The 19,341-nt window shown below is 39.6% G+C and overlaps 1 protein-coding gene across 1 annotated transcript in view; it reads left to right on the forward strand.

The window, feature by feature from the left end:
* Positions 1-19,341, forward strand: part of LOC138208799 (voltage-dependent T-type calcium channel subunit alpha-1I-like) — a 139,823-nt gene that overhangs the window by 80,365 nt on the left and 40,117 nt on the right. The window contains exons 18-24 of the mRNA XM_069166920.1: positions 1,408-1,531; positions 2,493-2,561; positions 10,638-10,816; positions 11,692-11,818; positions 12,914-13,039; positions 13,516-13,605; positions 17,507-17,699. Coding sequence (XP_069023021.1) covers positions 1,408-1,531; positions 2,493-2,561; positions 10,638-10,816; positions 11,692-11,818; positions 12,914-13,039; positions 13,516-13,605; positions 17,507-17,699 — 908 coding nt within the window. The remainder of the gene's footprint in view (positions 1-1,407; positions 1,532-2,492; positions 2,562-10,637; positions 10,817-11,691; positions 11,819-12,913; positions 13,040-13,515; positions 13,606-17,506; positions 17,700-19,341) is intronic.

The following is a 19,341-nucleotide window of genomic DNA, read 5'->3' on the forward strand; positions in this document are numbered from 1 at the left end:
TTGGTTCTATTGTAAGGCTATAGCTCTGGTAGTATCATGTTGCATGTTCGTACATGTGTTTCGATGACTTTGCATATGCGTGAGTGGGAGTGTGTGAGCGTATGTGCACTTTTGCCTTGTTTACGCGTCAGTCCACTCTATATGCATGAGTATAAGCATACAGTATGTGTGTTTGTGTTCACTCTAACAAGTGTACCATGGCAGAATTAAAGCGAGGGAAGCAGACAAACAAACTGAGGGAGAAACAAGCCGACATCAGACGTGGCGTCTCAGGTGGAATAAATGCCCGTGCCAGAGCAGCCGCCAGTCACGATCGATATCAGGGGACTGGGTTGCCAGATTAGAATCGATAGATAAAGGGACATGGTTGCCAGGTCTAGAGCAAAAGCAGTCAGATTAGCACATTGATTTCCTAACCCAGAGAGCAGGTGCAGCAGTCGGTATATTCTGTTCCCTTTATAGCTGGCAGATGAGATGAGATGTGTGAGGGCTTCGCTCAGCAGCTGCCAACTGCCTTTACTGACTCTGGAGCTGACGATCTCACAACGCTGCCAATGCTTCAGGATCTTTTAAAGTCTTTTTAGAGTTACTCTCAACAACAGGCGTTCCCAGCCTTTGTGGCGTGCAACCACTTTCAATGAGGACATGTCTATTTGTGACCTCTAGACACCAGTTGCAAATATCTCTGCAATGTGAGCAGTTTTCCTCTCAGAACGGTTTAATTTGAACAAGTGTTAGAAGCCAAAGGTGTGAAAGCTATAAAACATTTCACACAAAAAAGTATTTAGTAAATAAGGCAAACGCACAACGCCAAACCAGTACCACAACTCTGTAATGCAAAGTAGCTCATGTTTGTTTTTTTTGTTACATATCATTTTTTTCAGTTCAAAATATTGTGAATCTTTGAAAAATATATATTTTTTTATTCTCAGAGCTCAATTACTAGTTAATTACAGTATATAACCAGAATCTAAAATGGCTAACTTTAGGCTTGACAACTGTACAGACCTTTGCTACGTTCTCATTATGTGGGGTCTAAGATTTTGGTGGCCAGCCGAGACAAAACCAGAATGATTACAGGCTCTGAAACTTGTGTTGAGCATGATGGAGTTATTTGTGTTCCCTGTACAAGCGTTTGACTCAGTTAATCATGCTCAGCTTTCAGCACTTGAATTACTGGAACATATCGCATGTCAACGGAAACCCTTTCTGCTTCCTTTCACCCGTGAGAGCATTGATTTTAGGGTGTCTTAGGCAAACAGCCTTTTTCAGTAGGATGTTTGAAAATTCTTCAGCTGCTTAAGACTTTTATCAAATGAACACAAATCCTTCGAGACCATTCTTAAACACATTGTCCTCATTTCTTTCACTTCCCTCTACCCCTGCCCTTTGTTTCTCTCTTGTCAGGTTCAGACAGCTCTGTCAGTCCATTATTGCTCATAAGCTCTTTGACTATGTGGTACTGGCCTTCATCTTCCTCAACTGCATCACGGTGGCTCTGGAGAGGCCAAAGATTATGCAAGGCAGCCTGGTAAGAGCAGTGATTCCCATTATTGTTTATTATTCTATAGACACTGAAAGCTCTCGGTCTCGTCGGGCACGTGAGCACGGAGTAGGGGGAAGCAATAACTTCCCTGGGAAAGTTTTCCAAATTAGGTCTCTTGATCAACATCAGCACCTGTGACACACATGTTTTTGTGACCACTGGTACGGGCACGTTTGTACTTTGAACATGGACTTGAAACTTCAGCACAGAGCACACAGCCAATGTTGTGTCAAATTTTAGGGGAATAGAAAGAAATCGCAGGGATCCAAATCCAGCGAGTAGGAGTGGTGAGGAGCGACAGTTGTGTTGTTGGGGACGAAAACATTTTTTTTTTTTTTTAAATGGTACACAACTTTGCATATGTCAAAGAAAACCCACCTGGTTGCACTCCTGACCTGACGCGCCGTATTCGTCTTCCTCTTTAAACATGAACGTCACTCAAACCACCTCGCTCGGCTCGTTGCTTCATTGACTTTCTGAAGCATTTCGAGGGTCTCTGTTGCAGATTTCCTGAGTTTGGCTCAAAATTTGACGTGTGCCCTCCGCTAATGTACATGATGAGATTGCAGATGTGCACGTAGCAGTGGTCATAAAAACTGGGGCTGCTGTTGATCGAGCGATGTCACTCAGAATTATTTTTTTCATGACGGTTATTGCTTCCACATGCTCTGTGCACCTCTCCGAGCTGCACTCTGTTCAAGCACAACAGGAACAGTCTCACCTTTCGATCGCACTCCTACTCAGATGGCAGACTTTATTGATACCACTGTGGGAAATTGAAGATAATGAAAATTACATTAAAAAAAAATCAAAACTACTCAATCCCACTTGCTTTAAGCTCTTAATGTATTCTGGCTTCACGTCACGTCCGAAATATATATATATATATATAAATATATAATATATTTATTTTTTTTCCTTATTGATTATGTCTTTTCTTTCACAGGAAAGACTGTTTCTCACCATTTCCAACTACGTCTTTACCGCCATCTTTGTTGCAGAAATGACTGTCAAGGTAAAAATGCCGATTCTTTTTCCTCTCCTTTCTTCACCTCTCATCACACCGCATACCTCCTCTCATACATGTAATCTCTGTTGTTCTTTCCCCCTCCAGTCTTGTCCTTGTTTCTCATCTAATGTCCCTCATCACTCCCATCTCCATTCTTTAACTTGTATTGTCCCTTCTCCTTTTTAAAAGTCCTCTCTTTCTCCTACATATTACATTTTCTCCTCCTTTTTATACTCTTATCCATTCACTTCCTTTTTTTTTTTTACACCCGTTGACTTCTATTCTTTCTTTATTCTCTTGCTAGCTTCCATCCATTCATCATTTACCTCTTCCCCTTATCAGCTTTTCCCTTCCTCTCATCTCCAGCTGCCGTCATCTCTTGAAAACTCTGCAACTTGTGGTTTAATCAGTTGCACTTGTCGCATTAGTGACGGGCAGCAAGATAATGAAGTTAATTAGCAGGCTATCACTCTTCAGCTGGCCTTTAGCTACTCCTGGACTTCCCATCGATAAAAACACACACACACGCACGCACACATCCTTTTTTTTTTTTTTTCTTTTCGTATCCACTAATCTGCTGTCCAGAAGACATGGCATCATCCGTTATTAAGGCCTGTGTGTCCTCAGGCCTTTTCCGCATTGGTAGAGATCCTGTAGTGATTTATGTATGACCTGTGATAATGAAGACATGTGTTGCACAATGATATGTAGATAATCTCAGCACTGTGGTGATGCAGAGTTTTCATGTATGCACATATGCAGGTGACCCCAGGTTGAACTGAACTCTGCATGTTCTTTATTTCCTTTATATCTTCATGCTCCTCTTTGCATCTTTATTTACCTCCATAGTAATGCAGTCACTCAGGTTTTTAGTTGCATTATCTTCCCTGTGCTGCTCATCTGATTCATTTCATACTGAGTCCTGTCTCTGTTTCTTGTCATTGTCTCTGATCTTTTGTCCCTCCGTTTGTAATTTAATCATCGGAGCTCTGTTGTTATCTTTCCATGCGCTTCTTCATTTGCACACTCAAATGTGCTCCGAGAACTCTCCTGCTGCTCATTTTCTTATCTCTAATTCATCAATTGCAGTACTATAGCTCTGATTTCCTCCCACTTTCAGATTAAAGGTCTGACTGTAACAGTTACTCCATAATGGAATTGTTCTCAAATCAGGGGCACACATTTTTTCAGATGTGCATTTCTTCACAGTTTTCCACCTCCATGTTACCAGTACAGAAGCTTTTTCTCAGCTGTACTTGTTTTGTTGCAGCAATCTCACTCAGATACATACCCACTCATTTGTCTTAATATAAGTGTGGTAACATTTATTCACATAGCTGAGCACCACCCAAACCAGCCGAATAAGCTTTTTTTTTTTTTTTTTTTTTTTAATGTGAACAATAACAAATTGACACTTAACACACATTTTGTATCACACCACCTTAAATTCAACAACGATTAGTTTTTTTTTCTGTGTGCATTTCTTTATGTTTTCAATTTACGGGGTGGGAGGGGCAATTTTCTGTATCTACAAGTACACCGATGTTCCCTGAATACCCACTAGAGTGCATGTAACCCCTGTGTGGCCAAACTGAAAAATAAATAAATAATAATTCAATATAAATGGACATTTGTTAATTCATATTTTAAACCAATTGTTTAATTATGAGTCTTTTGTTTCCTCCTGTAGTTCAACCATGTCAGACATTTTCTTTGAAGTAAAGAGTTGAAAGAACCAATAAATTAATGAACGGACAGTGAAGATAATGAACTCCTGCAGTGCTCTTTATTTTCTCTTTTTGGCATGACCACAAAAATACAGCATTATATTGTTCTCACTGTTTCACACCCCCCCCCCCACCACCACCACCACCACCACCGCACACACACACACACACACACACACACACACACACACACACACACACACACACACCTCCCTCCCTCCCGTTGCTCCTAATCTGTTGTCCCCGGCTGGTCAGTCTGATTCTCCAAAGAGCTCTAATTAAGCAACCGCACTAATTAAACACAGGTTCTTCTCCGACGCACACCTCGTCACAGGCGGCCTGTCCAAACACAAAAACACACACACACACACACACACACACACACACACACACACACACACACACTCCTACATGAGCAGTGTAAACAGTGTTACCTGCACACAGCAAGTCTGACCTTGAACATCAGACTAGATTAGAAACAGGGGGGTGAAGATCTGTTATTTTCACCCTCTCTCTCTCTCTCTCTCACACACACACACACACACACACACACACACACACACACACACGCAAACACAGTCATGTTTCCATCACTTCAGAGGACAACACATTGACTTTTGCTCGGGTGGCTGTGGCTTGGATGGTAGGGTGAGCAGTCCACTAATTGTAAGGTTGGCAGTTCAACCTATTCACATTCTGAAGTGTTCATGAGCAAAACACTGAATGCAAAGTTTCTTTTGATGGCAGGCGAGCACCTTGCCACCGCTGATGTGTGTATGTATGAAATGGTGAATGGGGGTCACAATTTAAACTCGCTTTGCAGAGCGCTAAGGTAAAAAGACGCTCTAACATTTACCATCTACCGTTTATGACAGTGACATTAATTTCTCAGAGAAATACTTTAACCTAAATGTAACTACTGCTTGTCTAACATCCACCAGCTCTAACGCTGACCTTACCCAAGTCATCACTAAAATTGGTTGATTTATGTAATGCGGACATTCTGTGTTAGTGACTGTTTAAACAGATTTTTGTTTGTCCTCACAACATAAAGAATGCAAGTACGTACATACACACACACACACACACATGCATAAACATATTCACGCTTCTTGTCACACTGAAACTCATTAGACCATTGTACGATCAGGCTTGACAGACTGATCATCTTAGCACAACTCTATGTGATTACATTATTATCATACCCAATTTAAAGTTACCATACTACTTTTTTTACCATCATAAAAACAATCAGCTGCAGTGACACAGCATCTTACTTCAGGCCAAAGCAAAACCTACAACTGTAATAGATATTTATTTATTTTATTTTAGACTGCTTTATAACACTTACTCATGAGCATAGTAACAGGAGCTGAAAGAAATGAGGTCAAAATGGAGTCGTATATCTTGTTTTTTTAGCTCAATGTAGCATCACTGAGCAACTCTTTTGAGAAATAGCCCGACATCAGACTCCCCACATGTTTCTATTCTGAGTGCAGGAACAATGAATGCCGTTTAGTGCACTGCAGAATCTTCACAGCTGGTGTTAGCTTGTCAGATCTCTTTCCATTATGACTCTAAATTTGTTTGGTAGCAGCAGTCGGACAGTAATGTTACTACCAGACATCTCCCAAAGCTCTAATGGTGGAATGAGAAAGTCCAGACAGGGAAACAACTTTGTATCTTTGAGCAAGATACAAATTTTCCAAACATTTAACAGGATTTTTTATTTTTTTTTAAAGTAATCAAATGAAGTAATAAATTCCTCGATAAATGCTTTGGTAAGCAGCTTCATGTGTTGTTCTTCTCCCACCGGCTTCATCATCAGTGGCGCAGTTGGTGGCTGATAATAGTACAAGCACATTGAGCTGTCTGGCTAGCCATGGGGCTGTGCTCTAGATGGTAGACCAAAACAAAACGTTGCAACTAGCTACTAGAGTTCATTATGGATGAGGATATATTTTACTGTGTTTTAGTTGACTCAGATATTCAGCCGCAGCTAGAGTATACGGTCGATGTAATGCACCAGAAAGAGGCGGACGCTGCAGCTGCATTAGCCGTGCAAGAAGACATTGCTGACAGGGACCATCCAGAACATGAGCTGCTGAGAGCAAACTGACTGGTGGTGTCTTTGCCCAAATTGCCCTCCAACAGGAACTGAATCATTCCGCTGCAATTAATTTCATACAGTTTTCGTTTGGCTGCTATCGTCAGTGTCGGACCCAAGAGAGGCCGAACGTGCAGACAGAGGTGTGCTGTCAAAACTAATTATGTGGGCTTAACGACATGGAGCTGATTCTTTGCCCGGAACCAGCTCACATTTGGACCTCTGTAATCACAACACAGCAAGATGTAGATGATCTGAAGTTAACTCGCCTGCTACTTTGCTCACTTCTGCGAAGAAAAGTGGGCAAAGACCGATTTATTGTTTCCACGTTTCTGCATAGATCCACGTGTGTCAGCGTGATGTATGTTTCATCATGTGTCGTTTCTTTTCTTCTGCTGTCACCATTGAGGTCACCATCATGTTTTCTGGTGGGCATGTGTGGAATATGTCCTTGTATGCATAGCCCCAGTTGTAGTGGAAGCACAGGGAAGTCTGCAGTTTCTGAGTTTTAAGTCTTCAGCTGTCCACGGACGCAAAAACCTAAACGCTGCAGTTACGACATTACTTTTTTGTTGTTTTACATTTTTACAATACTTTTTTCATTTTGTTCCGAGGTTCAACAGTTCTGATTCTTCATAATTATGACCGACTTATGTGGTCACATACAAGGAAAGGACTGTCTTCAAGATGATCTAAAGTGTTACAAAATTGGTGGAATAAAATGTAAAAAGTAGAGTGTACAGCCATCAGAGGTGCATTATGGTCATATTCAAGCCAAAGTGTGGCAGTGTGAGCAAATATAATCCCATTTTACACATCAGATTCCAAAAACACGATATCAACAAGTAGAATAATTACTGTCTGCTAAATCAAATTGCAAATGGAGTTTGAATATGATTTAATTTTTAATATATTGTGACATACTCACCCTCTCAGCCAATCGATAGCTGCTAGGGTGAGAGAAGAGCAAGGCTTTGATAATAGAGCTGGCATTGCTATAGATTTCCCATGCATCATGTTTTACCATGGTGATATTTGATCAGCTTAATGGAGGCCCCGCTGGATTGCATTAGTCCCAAAGGGGCTTCAGTATAGCCGGCTGCTATTAATAACAGAGCAGACATATTAAAACTCCCCATCCAGCCTGTCAAAACATGACAAAAGATCCACCACATAGGAGAAGACAGCGACTCGCCACTTCTCACGGAGAGATTTTGAACGTTAGCAGTCGAAAAAAGGCAGCGAGACTGTTCATAAAAAAACATTGTATGGGATTCTGTTAAAAAAAACACTTCCGCTAGTTTTCTGATACATAGATCCATATGTTGTTATTCACCCTTCTCTTATTATCCGGCTGTTTTTCTCTCTCACACACTTTTTTTTTCACATTTTATCACCGAGCCTCTATTTTTTACAGAGTTAGAATGTACTGGCAACTGTTGATATGGCAGCGTCTGTTACCGCGCTTCCCCCACCGCAGCTGTCATCACTCACTTTGAGTTACTGTGGTGACAGTGTTGGTGATTGCACAGAGGTGGAATAAATTGTCAAGTGCTTCCAACACGCAATGCAACAGCAGAGTTTTATACAAGCACTTTTCAGAAGGCGGGGCTAAAGTTAAACTCTATTCTTGTAATAATGTCTCTGAAAGGAAGCACTACTTTGTTAAGAAAGCTGTTGCTGTCGAAGTGGTGGCTGTAACGGGGGGAAGGCTTTGAAATCCACTTCACTCAGTTTCTTAAAGGAATACATATACATATTTGAATATGTTTTGCACAATGCAGTGAGCTGCAATAGGATTTATTGCCTATTTGTAGGTTTTATAATGTGGTCATCTTGTCTGTTGCCAATGTTTTGGAAGAGAAAACTAATATTCAGCCTATTTACTCATGGGTGATTTCAATGGAAGACTGTACTGTATTGCATTTTTTATGTAAAGGGTAATTCATATTTATCATTGTTACATCCATTGCCAGTAAATATGGTATTGTGTAAAAATGTTGTTTTGTATACATAGTATCTTTCGCATGACTGATCAATCGACTATATATAAAGAAAGCCAAATAAGACAGAAAACGAAGAAAAGCATGCGGTTCCTACACATCCATGGCATAGAAATGGATCAAATTGCAGGAATGAAAGTGAACGTAGCTTCGGGATCTGACTGAGTAAGGCTAACGCGGAAGTGCCATGAAGTGCGAAACCACCGAGAGCCCTGAGTGTGGCTACAAAAAGCCTCCAGCCCCATAGACTTCCATTCAACTTCTCTTGTGTAGTACAATCTGTATTTTTTTTCTGCAATTCAATTTGGTGACATTCACCAGAGACACTCCTTATTAGTTTTCTGGTGCTCCATCTGTAAATAATCCCATCATTAATTAGATATTCGGCCTCATAAGCGGTATATACGGTGGCGTGTCCGTTTGACTGACAGGGGTGGTGGTGTTGTCAGGACGTAGTGTCCTCGGGTTCCCAATCAGATCAAGTCAATTTCACTGCTTGTTCCTCCTGACTCCAAAATAGCGAGATGGCGATGACTGATCTCAAAACAATGGGTCACGTCACAGTGGGGAAGGAAAGGAAGCGTTTGTCTGCAAAGGAAACGGATCTGCTCGTGTGCAGATTGATGTGCACAATTATAATCTTTTCACATTGTAATCTTTTTATTTTTAATCTTTTGTATGTTTGTGCTCTGCTGCATGTCCCTGTGTGTGTAACAAGCAGAGAGTATGCATGCTGTGTAAAATATTGAATATATTTGAATATTGTTATCTTAATAACATACTCTTAAAATAACAGTAAAATACTGCACCATCAATTTAACACCTGGTTCATGCAATTCCTGTTGATGCACCAACAGTGAGCCTGATTACACCTCATTCTAGGACCAACACGCCCATTGGCACAAAGTGCAATAACTATTTAAACGTGAGCGCTGAATGTGAAACTGAGCAAAGATGCTCGCTTTGCAATTGATGCCACTTTGTAAGATAGACCCTTTGAGTTTATTTGATCTTCCGTCAATCACATTACAGTACAATGCCTGCATACACATCAACACCAACTTTTCCAGAACGTTCTATCTTTTCTTCTTTCTTTCTCTGGTGGCATTTTCTGCACAACAAGGCAAAGGAGCTGGCTGTATCTTGTAGTTTTCTGTTGTGACATGACAGCCACACCAAGGTGTTCAAACCATGAAAGCCCCTGGCAGGTGTCAAATGATGTCGCACACAAACATCTGCCATGTAACTTTCCCTTCACCTGCACCAACTCTTTTTAATCTCAAAACCTTCTATTTTTTTTTTCTCTTCTGCCTTTCAGTTCTCCAACTAATAGCTGCCTCACTGTTTCTTCAAAATTGTTGGTCTCACCCATACCCTTGTTTCCTCGTAGGATATTATCTTCATTCCTTTCTTGTTAGGTCACCATCACAGCTCGACCTGCTGAGTGAGACATGCAGCTGGGACCACAACTGTTAAACCAGGAGAATACAAATTGTGCAGCTCCTGACCTTAATTTAGCTTAGCTTAGTATGTTAACCTCCATGTCAGAATAGTTTGTCTGTGAAGCAGTGTCTGATTTCAGAGGATTTTTAAAGACCATCTGAAGTGGCTCACTGCCCCATCAGCAGTCCAAAATATTGTTTGTCTACAATAAAATTATTTTTTTCTTTGGTTTTAATCATTGACATTTCCTTCAGTTACCTTACAGTCAGCAACATTGGGATTAACTACACAAACAAATCCATAGGCTTTGATTTCTCTGCAGATTCACATCGTTCCAGTCACCATATTTGCATAAGAACACAGGCTGAAAATTCCCACAGTTCACTTATGGTAGAAATTATGTTTTTCAATCTGTTTTCAGTTTTCCTTCTCTTATTTTGTTTAAGAGCTGTTGCTTGTCTTCTTTCTCCTCCTTCCATCATTTCCTTTCCTTTCCTTTCCTTTCCTTTCCTTTCCTTTCCTTTCCTTTCCTTTCCTTTCCTTTCCTTTCCTTTCCTTTCCTTTCCTTTCCTCTCCTCTCCTCTCCTCTCCTCTCCTCTCCTCTCCTCTCCTCTCCTCTCCTCTCCTCTCGTCTCGTCTCGTCTCGTCTCGTCTCCTCTCCTCTCCTCTGATATGAAATGAAATACCCGTTTGAGAGGACTTACAAGACATCTGAATATCAAAGAGTTTGTGCATGTGTGCATCTGGACACCATTACATGACCTGCGTGGGTTTCAGCCTCCGTCTCCCTTCATCTCCCCAGGTGGTGTCCATGGGTCTGTACTTGGGGGAGAAGGCCTATCTGAGGAGCAGCTGGAACATTCTCGACGGTTTCCTGGTGTTTGTGTCTCTGATTGACATCGTGGTGTCCATGGCAGGCGGGGCTAAGATCTTGGGCGTTCTCCGTGTTCTCAGGTTGCTCAGGACACTGCGTCCTCTCAGGTTAGAAGAACAAACACTCATGATTGTATTTTACACTTTATTAAACAAATATGATATAACATGTTAATTAGTGAGCTTCAGAGGTGCTGCTTGGCAGATTTTGTTCCTTTGGACCAGAGTCAGGTCAGCGAATCAACTGTTCGCAGAAGCTTCATGGAAGTGGTATCGATCTGCTCATTGAACAGAAAGCAAACACATAATTTTCAAAACTATCACACTGTTCCCTCAAGACTGAGTCAGCTATTTTGTAATTTGGAAAGCAGTGCATTCTAGGCATTTATAAAGCACTTAAGTGCTCTGTAGTGAGAAAATGTTCATGTTTTAGTAATTTGCTCTACTGCTTTAAATTTGACACTGTTGGTCTACTGCATGCTTATTAGTAGTATTTATTACACACCACAAACATTGTGTTCATGAATTTTGAGCATTTGAATTGAAACTTGTAACAACTTAAATACGGCATTTTTTTTTTCCCTTTATAGTTTATAAAAGGAAAGGCAAAGATCCAGAGAATGTATGAAAAATTAAACAGAAATTGTATGAAGCAGATTTTCTTTTTTCCTGCTTTTCTCTTTATTCATTTTGTGACGCTTTTCTGGCAGCCCTGGGCGTTCCCATCCCCCAGGTTTTGCCTGACGTTAATTGACAGGACAGTTAACTGGGATAATAAAACTGTCTCATATCTGCTGTATCTAAGTGAATTCGAGCGCTCTTTTAATTGTTGCTTTTCACTATATTGAGATGTCTTTTGTTTTACATTCTAAGTTTCCATGTTTAAATTGTGTCTTGGTTTCTTTATTACATTTCATTTTTTTACTTTTTTTTATTTTTCTGTCTCGCTGTCTTCCTATCTCTCTTCTCTGGTTGTCTTTTAGGGTGATCAGCAGGGCTCCGGGTCTGAAGCTGGTGGTCGAGACCCTCATCACATCTCTCAAGCCCATCGGCAACATCGTCCTCATCTGCTGCGCCTTTTTCATCATCTTTGGCATTCTCGGTGTTCAGGTAAACATCTTCAAGAAGCCTATGCTCTCCGTCTAACATTTTCTGTCTTGCTTATTTGTTTGTTTAACTATTTTGAAGATTTTATTGAGAATTAAGTAGAAATATGCTCTCAGGGCCACATTTATGCCCTCAACTACCATCTGAAGCAAAAGCTAAATACAGGAAATGAAGAATTAAACAAGACATTGCGTTCTTCCAGAATGGCTAAGGAGACAATTTAGAGTCGTATCCAACAGGAACAGGTACAAAGGCAACATAATACCATGCAGAAATCTAATGGGTGCGAGTTTTGCTCTTCACATATCCCTTTACATTATCATATAATGATCCACAAACTTTTAGTCCAGTAGAAGCAAATATGTACTTTTACTTTTGGAATAAAGTTATGGGACTCAAATAGAGAGGATGCAGCGTACAATAGGATATATTTTGTGATATTGTATCGATGCAAAAACAGCAATAAACAATATGAAGCTCGCCTCAATAATTCACTTTTACTGTATTGTCATAAACAGCCCATTAAACCAAAGTTAACCAACCCTAAATGTGTCAGTATTCACAATATTTCCCTCACCAGGCTATATCATTAGTGTTTTATAGCTTTCATTCTTTCACATTTGCAGCTGATTGATTTCCCAATTCCTATTTCTTCAGAGCAGTCTGTATTTCCTTCTTTATCTAGTTGTCAATCCCACTCTGCTCCCCTGCACTTCATCTCAGGTTATTATTCTCTCTGCGTCTGTCGTTATGTATTATTTTACTCACTCCCGGCTTTGATGACTGAAAATTAAAAATGTCTTTTCTGAGGAGAAACCGCACTGCTGATGTCAAGTGCTTTTTCATGTCTTCAGTGAAGCTTCATCCACGTATTACTTACCTATGCTAATTATGAAATTACTTCAAAAGCTGCGCGAGTGATGTGGCCACGCGCACAAGTGTTGTCATCGCTTCATCAAAGTGTATCTTTGTGTGCCTCTGTCTCTCATACTCTTCTGTGTGTGTGTGTGTGTGTGTGTGTGTGTGTGTGTGTGTGTGTGTGTGTGTGTGTGTGTGTGTGTGTGTGTGTGTGTGTGTGTGTGTGTTTTTCCTTCCAAGCTCTTCAAAGGCAAGTTCTACTACTGTGTGGGATTCGATGTGAAGAACATCACCAACAAATCTGACTGCCTGGCTGCCAACTATCGATGGGTTCACCACAAATACAACTTTGACAACCTTGGACAGGTACACGAGGGAAAAAATACATTATGGCTGCATTTTTGCATTTTCAACTTATTCAACTAGATATAAACACAAACAATTCTCCTACAAAGGATCATAATAAGTAGGACACTCTTTAGGACAAAAATGTATAGTATAAATGTAGAGGGATAACTTAAAGAACGTAGCATGTTTAGGCTCTTACAAATCATATTTAGGAAGAGTAATTATGATTGCAAATGTAAGAAGAAAGGTAGAAATGTCTATTTGTCTTCATTACTACAACATACAATCAAACAATAAAAACAGATGAGTAATAACAGAATGTATGAATCAGTAGCACCAGGCCATTAAGGAGTGAATACAGTTTTGCTGTTTTGCTGGTGTGTTTTGTTGATACTCTGTGTGTGTGTGTGTGTGTGTGTGTGTGTGTGTGTGTGTGTGTGTGTGTGTGTGTGTGTGTGTGTGTGTGTGTGTGTGTGTGTGTGTGTCCCCTACAGGCTCTTATGTCCCTGTTTGTGCTGGCATCAAAGGACGGCTGGGTCAACATCATGTACCATGGACTGGATGCAGTGGGAATTGACCAGCAGGTAATGACAAATACATGCGTGCATATTTACACTGACATTCCAACATGCAGATTGTAGAGCTCCTTATTCACCATCCATCCATTTTCCACAACTTGTTTGGGTCCACTTTGAAGTGGCAGCCTACTAAGCAGTGAGGTTGACATGCAGCTTCATCCTGCAACTCTTGTTTGGAAATCCCACACTTTCTTAGGCCTTCTGGTCCCCTGGACGTCTACACAGTCGGCTGTCCTTAGAACACCTACACATCTTGGAGACATCCCGATCAACTCACCAAACCACTTCAAACGTGTATAGACAGATTTTAAATCTAACGGGGCAAAGGAACATCACCTTCTACTCCAGATTTCCAATAAACTATCCCTGAAATATAGTAGTATGGGGATGGGTTAGTCATCTAAGGGACACAAATATTACACAATGGCCTGATTTTAATATTTGAGCTGACTGCAATTCATTTGTTTAATCATCAGACTTGTTTCCACTCATCTGTATAAAAAAACAAAAAAAAAACAGAAACTAAAAGAAATGTCATATTTCCATCAGTTTCCACGTTATTTTCCATCGTTTCAGGTTTGACGCTTTTACTGATTCCATCTCAATCTGCCCCCTTCTTCTGCTTTGGTTCAATGGCCCACACCAATGCCTCCAAAGGACAATGTTTATTTTGATTATTGGTACATGTGATTGTCAGTAGGTCTTTGTAAATTTTATATCTTTAATTTGCTATTCATGTCATATCTGCCCTTAATTTCTGTTTCTATGTTTAATGTCAGAAAAATAACCCTTTTTCTTTATAAGAGGTATTATTAAGTTATGATTGGGCCTATACTTTAATAGTGGCATAAAATGACCAGTAAAAGAAAATGTAACTATTAATTGTTACATTATTTCTTCGCCCTATTTACAACTGATTTAAACCCAGTCCTTTGCTTGAATCTCACCCCTCTTCACCCTGGCATCATTTTATTGCCTGTCTACTGTTAACTTTTGAATATAAGCAAAAGTGCCCTAACATCTTTTATAATTTAACCCAAACACCCTCCAAAGATAAGTTATTTAAGTTGCTTGAACTTCATATGACATATTTTATTGAAATGATTAAGCTTATGATTATAAATGAGGGTTGGATCCTGGTTTGACTTTCAAATTAAGAGCTTTGCCTTCAGGCTCAGTGCTTTCTTTTAAAACAACCGAACTATCCACACATGTAGAAACCCTGATTTCACATTTTCTATCTAAAGAAATTTAGCTCCATCCTGGTAATTTATTTTTTTGTGCTTTATTGACACCATTGTGAATACTGTAGTTTCCTGTCTCATGGTTTAATATCCCATCATTCAATCAAACATAAACTCATTAACCGATTCCTTTCAGTTTTCCAATTCTAATATAATGTACTGGTTCAAAGGAATTTAGAGTTAACATCTCCTTAACATCACAGATAACACACACATCCACACAACTGACGTCAAACTCCAATAACTTGATGCAAATTAGTCTTCTGTAGTGGCTACAAAGTGAACACATTTCAAATTGGTTTATTTGAAAATCTATTAGAGAATCTATTAAAGCACATGCATTATTCTGGATGATTCACTTTCCCTGCCTCAGGGAGAAACCTCACTGCAGTCCAATATGGCCCTGACTGACTAATCCCATTTCCATTCCACCCTACGCTTTCAACACTCAGCACTCCTCCAAATTGAAAATCTGACTCTCATCTCTAGTTTAATGCACCTCAACTTGATTTTTTTTTTGTAAATTAGTTCCTCCAATAACTACCTCTACACCCAGTCATCCCTGACTTTTTCTTACATTGTCTCCGTCTTCTGCCTATTATTTTATCGCCTGTCATCTTTTCTGATTGGTGACTGGTTAATTGGAGGACTGCCCATAGTGAGAGTACTCAATGTCAAATTTGTATGCATCTAAAAAAATACTAAAAGATGAGTAGCCTTCAGTCGCTGCTTAATAAATGTATTACAGTCACAAAACAATCCAGGAACTGATTTTCAAACAGCCCTCTGGAATGTGTTCTGTAAACTAATACTATGAAACAAAATGTAGAACTACACAAGTAATACAGCTTTTACAGTATCTATTCAAATATATAGCGATTCCTTTTACGGAAAACCACAAGACTGACCCCTGTGCAACATCGTAGTTCTATATATTATAGTTTTATCTTAGACATGCCTTAAAGTACAACCTCACTGCAACAAAACTCAGTTTACCTGTGACAGATGTGGTGACGTGTAATTTCCAATTAAGCTAAATACATAATGAAGGTTTTTGCCATGGTTATGTCTAATGTTTTGGCAAGGACACATTTTTAAAACAAAACAGATTGTGACACATAATAATGATGGGAGTCGGCTTAAGAACATTTGTAGGCTATTTAAGATCAGCAGTAACACAGTTGCAGAAATGGTTGGGACAGGGGTGCAATGGTATTTGTTGATGCAGTACAACACACTGATAAATATGGTGGCAGGTTTACATAGAATAGTCAATAATATAACCTAGATATCATAATTGCCTTAACTGGATTAAGTCAGCAAGGGAATTGTGCTGTTTTCAACAGTTGTTTTATATTTATATGTGTGATTGTCTATTTTCAGTGAGAATAGGTTCCTGCAAATGTTTCACAATAAAAGCCTTGTTAAAAAAAAAAATAGTTTATCTGACTATTGAAACACTAGATGGCTTTTAATTTGAAACACATAAAGGAAGTGTTAAATTTGTATTAGCTTGTAATGCCGTGACTTTAACAGGGCAAATAGTCGCAGATCAAAAAGAGGCTTCAAATTGACGTGAATCAGTCAACACCACCTTTTTATTGCCTCTGTTGCATGAATATTGCTTTAGAAATGATTGGAACTTCAAGCACTTAAACAATGTAAATGAATTTCCCCACAATTGAAAGAACTATGAGCATTTTCTTTTTTTATATAACAGGCTGTCATGGTAATGAATAAATAACAACCAATAATCAAAACAACATTTTTACTATGGAGGCACTGATTCTTCCATTAAACCATTGTTGGAGAAGGTGGAATGAGATAACACCATTAAAAGAGCATGAGTCAAACCTCAAACACGGAAAGACGATGTGGAAATTCTGAAGGAAATATGACATTTCTGTTAGTTTCATCCAACTGGATTTATAAAAATGAATGGAAACAATTCTTACAAATATGCAAAATGATTATGATCAGTTAAAATAATCAAGATCAGGTGATTATGTAATAATTGTGACAGGCCTATGCCACATATAATTTGCCTCTTATTTCCATCCAGTCTAATTTGCATCCACTTCCTTGTTCTTGAACTGTCTGTTTTCACTGTGTGACTGAATATTGCTGTTAGAATTGTCTGAATCGGCTTTTTAAACTTCTGTCCAATTCAACATCATACTTCCACAACTCATTTAAATAATCTCTTTATATTCACCACATTGGTAGCTTAGAGGTGGCTGGAAGGTTTCCAGATGTGGCTAGCTTCCTGAACCTTCCCTGTGGCTCATTTACAATTCCTTACGCAGCTCTACTCTCTGCATTTTCTACATCACTTCTCATTGTTTTCTTTCAATCTTTTTTTTAAATAAAACGTTTACATTCCTTCTGTTTCTTTTTCTTTACCTGTTTTATTTTCTACTTTTGGATCAATTTCTTTATCGTTAAATACTTTTTTTTACACATCTATGGTGATATTTTCCATAACAACATACAGCCTCATAATCACTGTCCCTTTCTTCCCTTTAATGTCTGAATAATTCCTTCCAGTTCTTGCTTTGGTTTTCACTTTCCTTGACAAGCTATTTTCTGTTTTTTTTCTTCAATCCCTTTTCATCTAATCTCTCTTTTCTTTCTCTTCTCCCGAACTTCCTCTTCTCCCCCAGCCGGTGACCAACAACAATCCATGGATGCTGCTGTACTTCATCTCCTTCCTCCTGATTGTCAGCTTCTTCGTCCTCAACATGTTTGTGGGCGTGGTGGTGGAGAACTTCCACAAGTGTCGGCAGCACCAGGAGGTGGAGGAGGCCAGGCGACGGGAGGAGAAACGCCAGCGTCGCATGGAGAAGAAGAGGAGAAGTAAGATCACAGGGGATGAAGGAAACAGAAGGGAGATAGAGGGACAGATGGGAATTGGGAGGAATATGAGGCCTCGAGGCATAAAAAGGGCTGATGAGAGAATATTTAATGAATAAGAGAAGGAAGACAAGGAGGAAAATGAAGGGTGAAATAAAAAAGGAAGGGGAAGTAGAGTCAGGAGGTAAAAAAGTGAGATTAATGGAAAGAGTCAAGGGATATAAGGAGAGATGGAAGGAAGGAGGATGGGACACATAAACCTCCTGGGAAGGAAAGATGAGAGCAAAGATTGCGTGGAGAGAAGAATGGATGGTGGAGGGATCAGAGGAGTCCTATTGGAAGAGAAGGATAGTCGCAGTGGAGGAACAATAAATCAAAAGAGGAAATGCCACCAAGAAGACATGAATAGGCGAAATATACAGTTCATAAGAATATACATATAAATCTAAAGAAGTAATGTCTTCTCCTATAAATGTTTGCCATTTCAGAATAATGTGCAATTCAGCAAGTTAATATTGTAAAATAATAAGTTAATAGTTGCCTCGCAGCGTTGAAAGACTGCACTCCTTCTTGGGTACGATCCAAATGGCAAATACCCAAGGCTTCTAATTTGATATTTTATATTACACAGGATAATATGACTTTGAATGAGTCATTATTTCACCTCATTTAAAACCACTTAACCTCGCTCACACATTTATCAAAGTTTTCTCTTCATATTAGCTCACACTTTTATCTCCTTCTTTGCCTTTTATTCATTTCTTCTGCTGCTATTTTTTTCTCCTCTTGGCATAAATTGATCATCACATAAATATTTTTCAGCTTACATTGCTTTTTCTTAATTGAACATGTTTATCTCTCTTTACCATATCTCAAATTCCCTTGCTCCCTCTTGTCCTTCACGCGCCCCACTTACAGTGCATCCGGAAAGTATTCACAGCGCTTCACTTTTTCCACATTTTGTTATATTACAGCTTTATTCCAGAATGGATTAAATTCATTTTTTTCCCTCAAAATTCTACACACAATACCCCATAATGACGACGTGAAATAAAGTTTTTTGAAATTTTTGCAAATCTATTAAAAATCAAAAACGAAAAAAAAAAAAAAAAAAAAATCACATGTACATAAGTATTCACAGCCTTTGCCATTACAGGTGCATCCTGTTTCCACTGATCATCCTTGAGATGTTTCTACAACTTGATTGGAGTCCACCTGTGGTAAATTCAGTTGATTGGACATTATTTGGAAAGACACACACCGTCTATATAAGATCCCACAGTTGACAGTGCATGTCAGAGCATAAACCAAGCCATGAAGTCCAAAGAATTGTCTGTAGACCTCCGAGACAGGCTTCTATCGAGGCACAGATCTGGGGAAGGGTACAGAAAAATGTCTGCAGCATTGAAGGTCCCAATGAGCACAGTGGCCTCCATCATCCATAAATGGAAGAAGTTTGGAACCACCAGGACTCTTCCTAGAGTTGGCCGCCCGGCCAAACTGAGCGATCGGGGGAGAAGGGCCTCAGTCAGGGAGGTGACCAAGAACCAGATGGTCACTCTGACAGAGCTCCAACGTTGCTCTGTAAAGAGAGGAGAAACTTCCAGAAGGACAACCATCTCTGCAGCACTCCACCAAGCAGGCC

The sequence above is a fragment of the Embiotoca jacksoni genome, unplaced genomic scaffold, assembly GCF_022577435.1.
Source record: "Embiotoca jacksoni isolate LCO1_2020_lvr unplaced genomic scaffold, fEmbJac1.0.p SCAF_4, whole genome shotgun sequence".
NCBI lineage: Eukaryota > Metazoa > Chordata > Actinopteri > Embiotocidae > Embiotoca > Embiotoca jacksoni.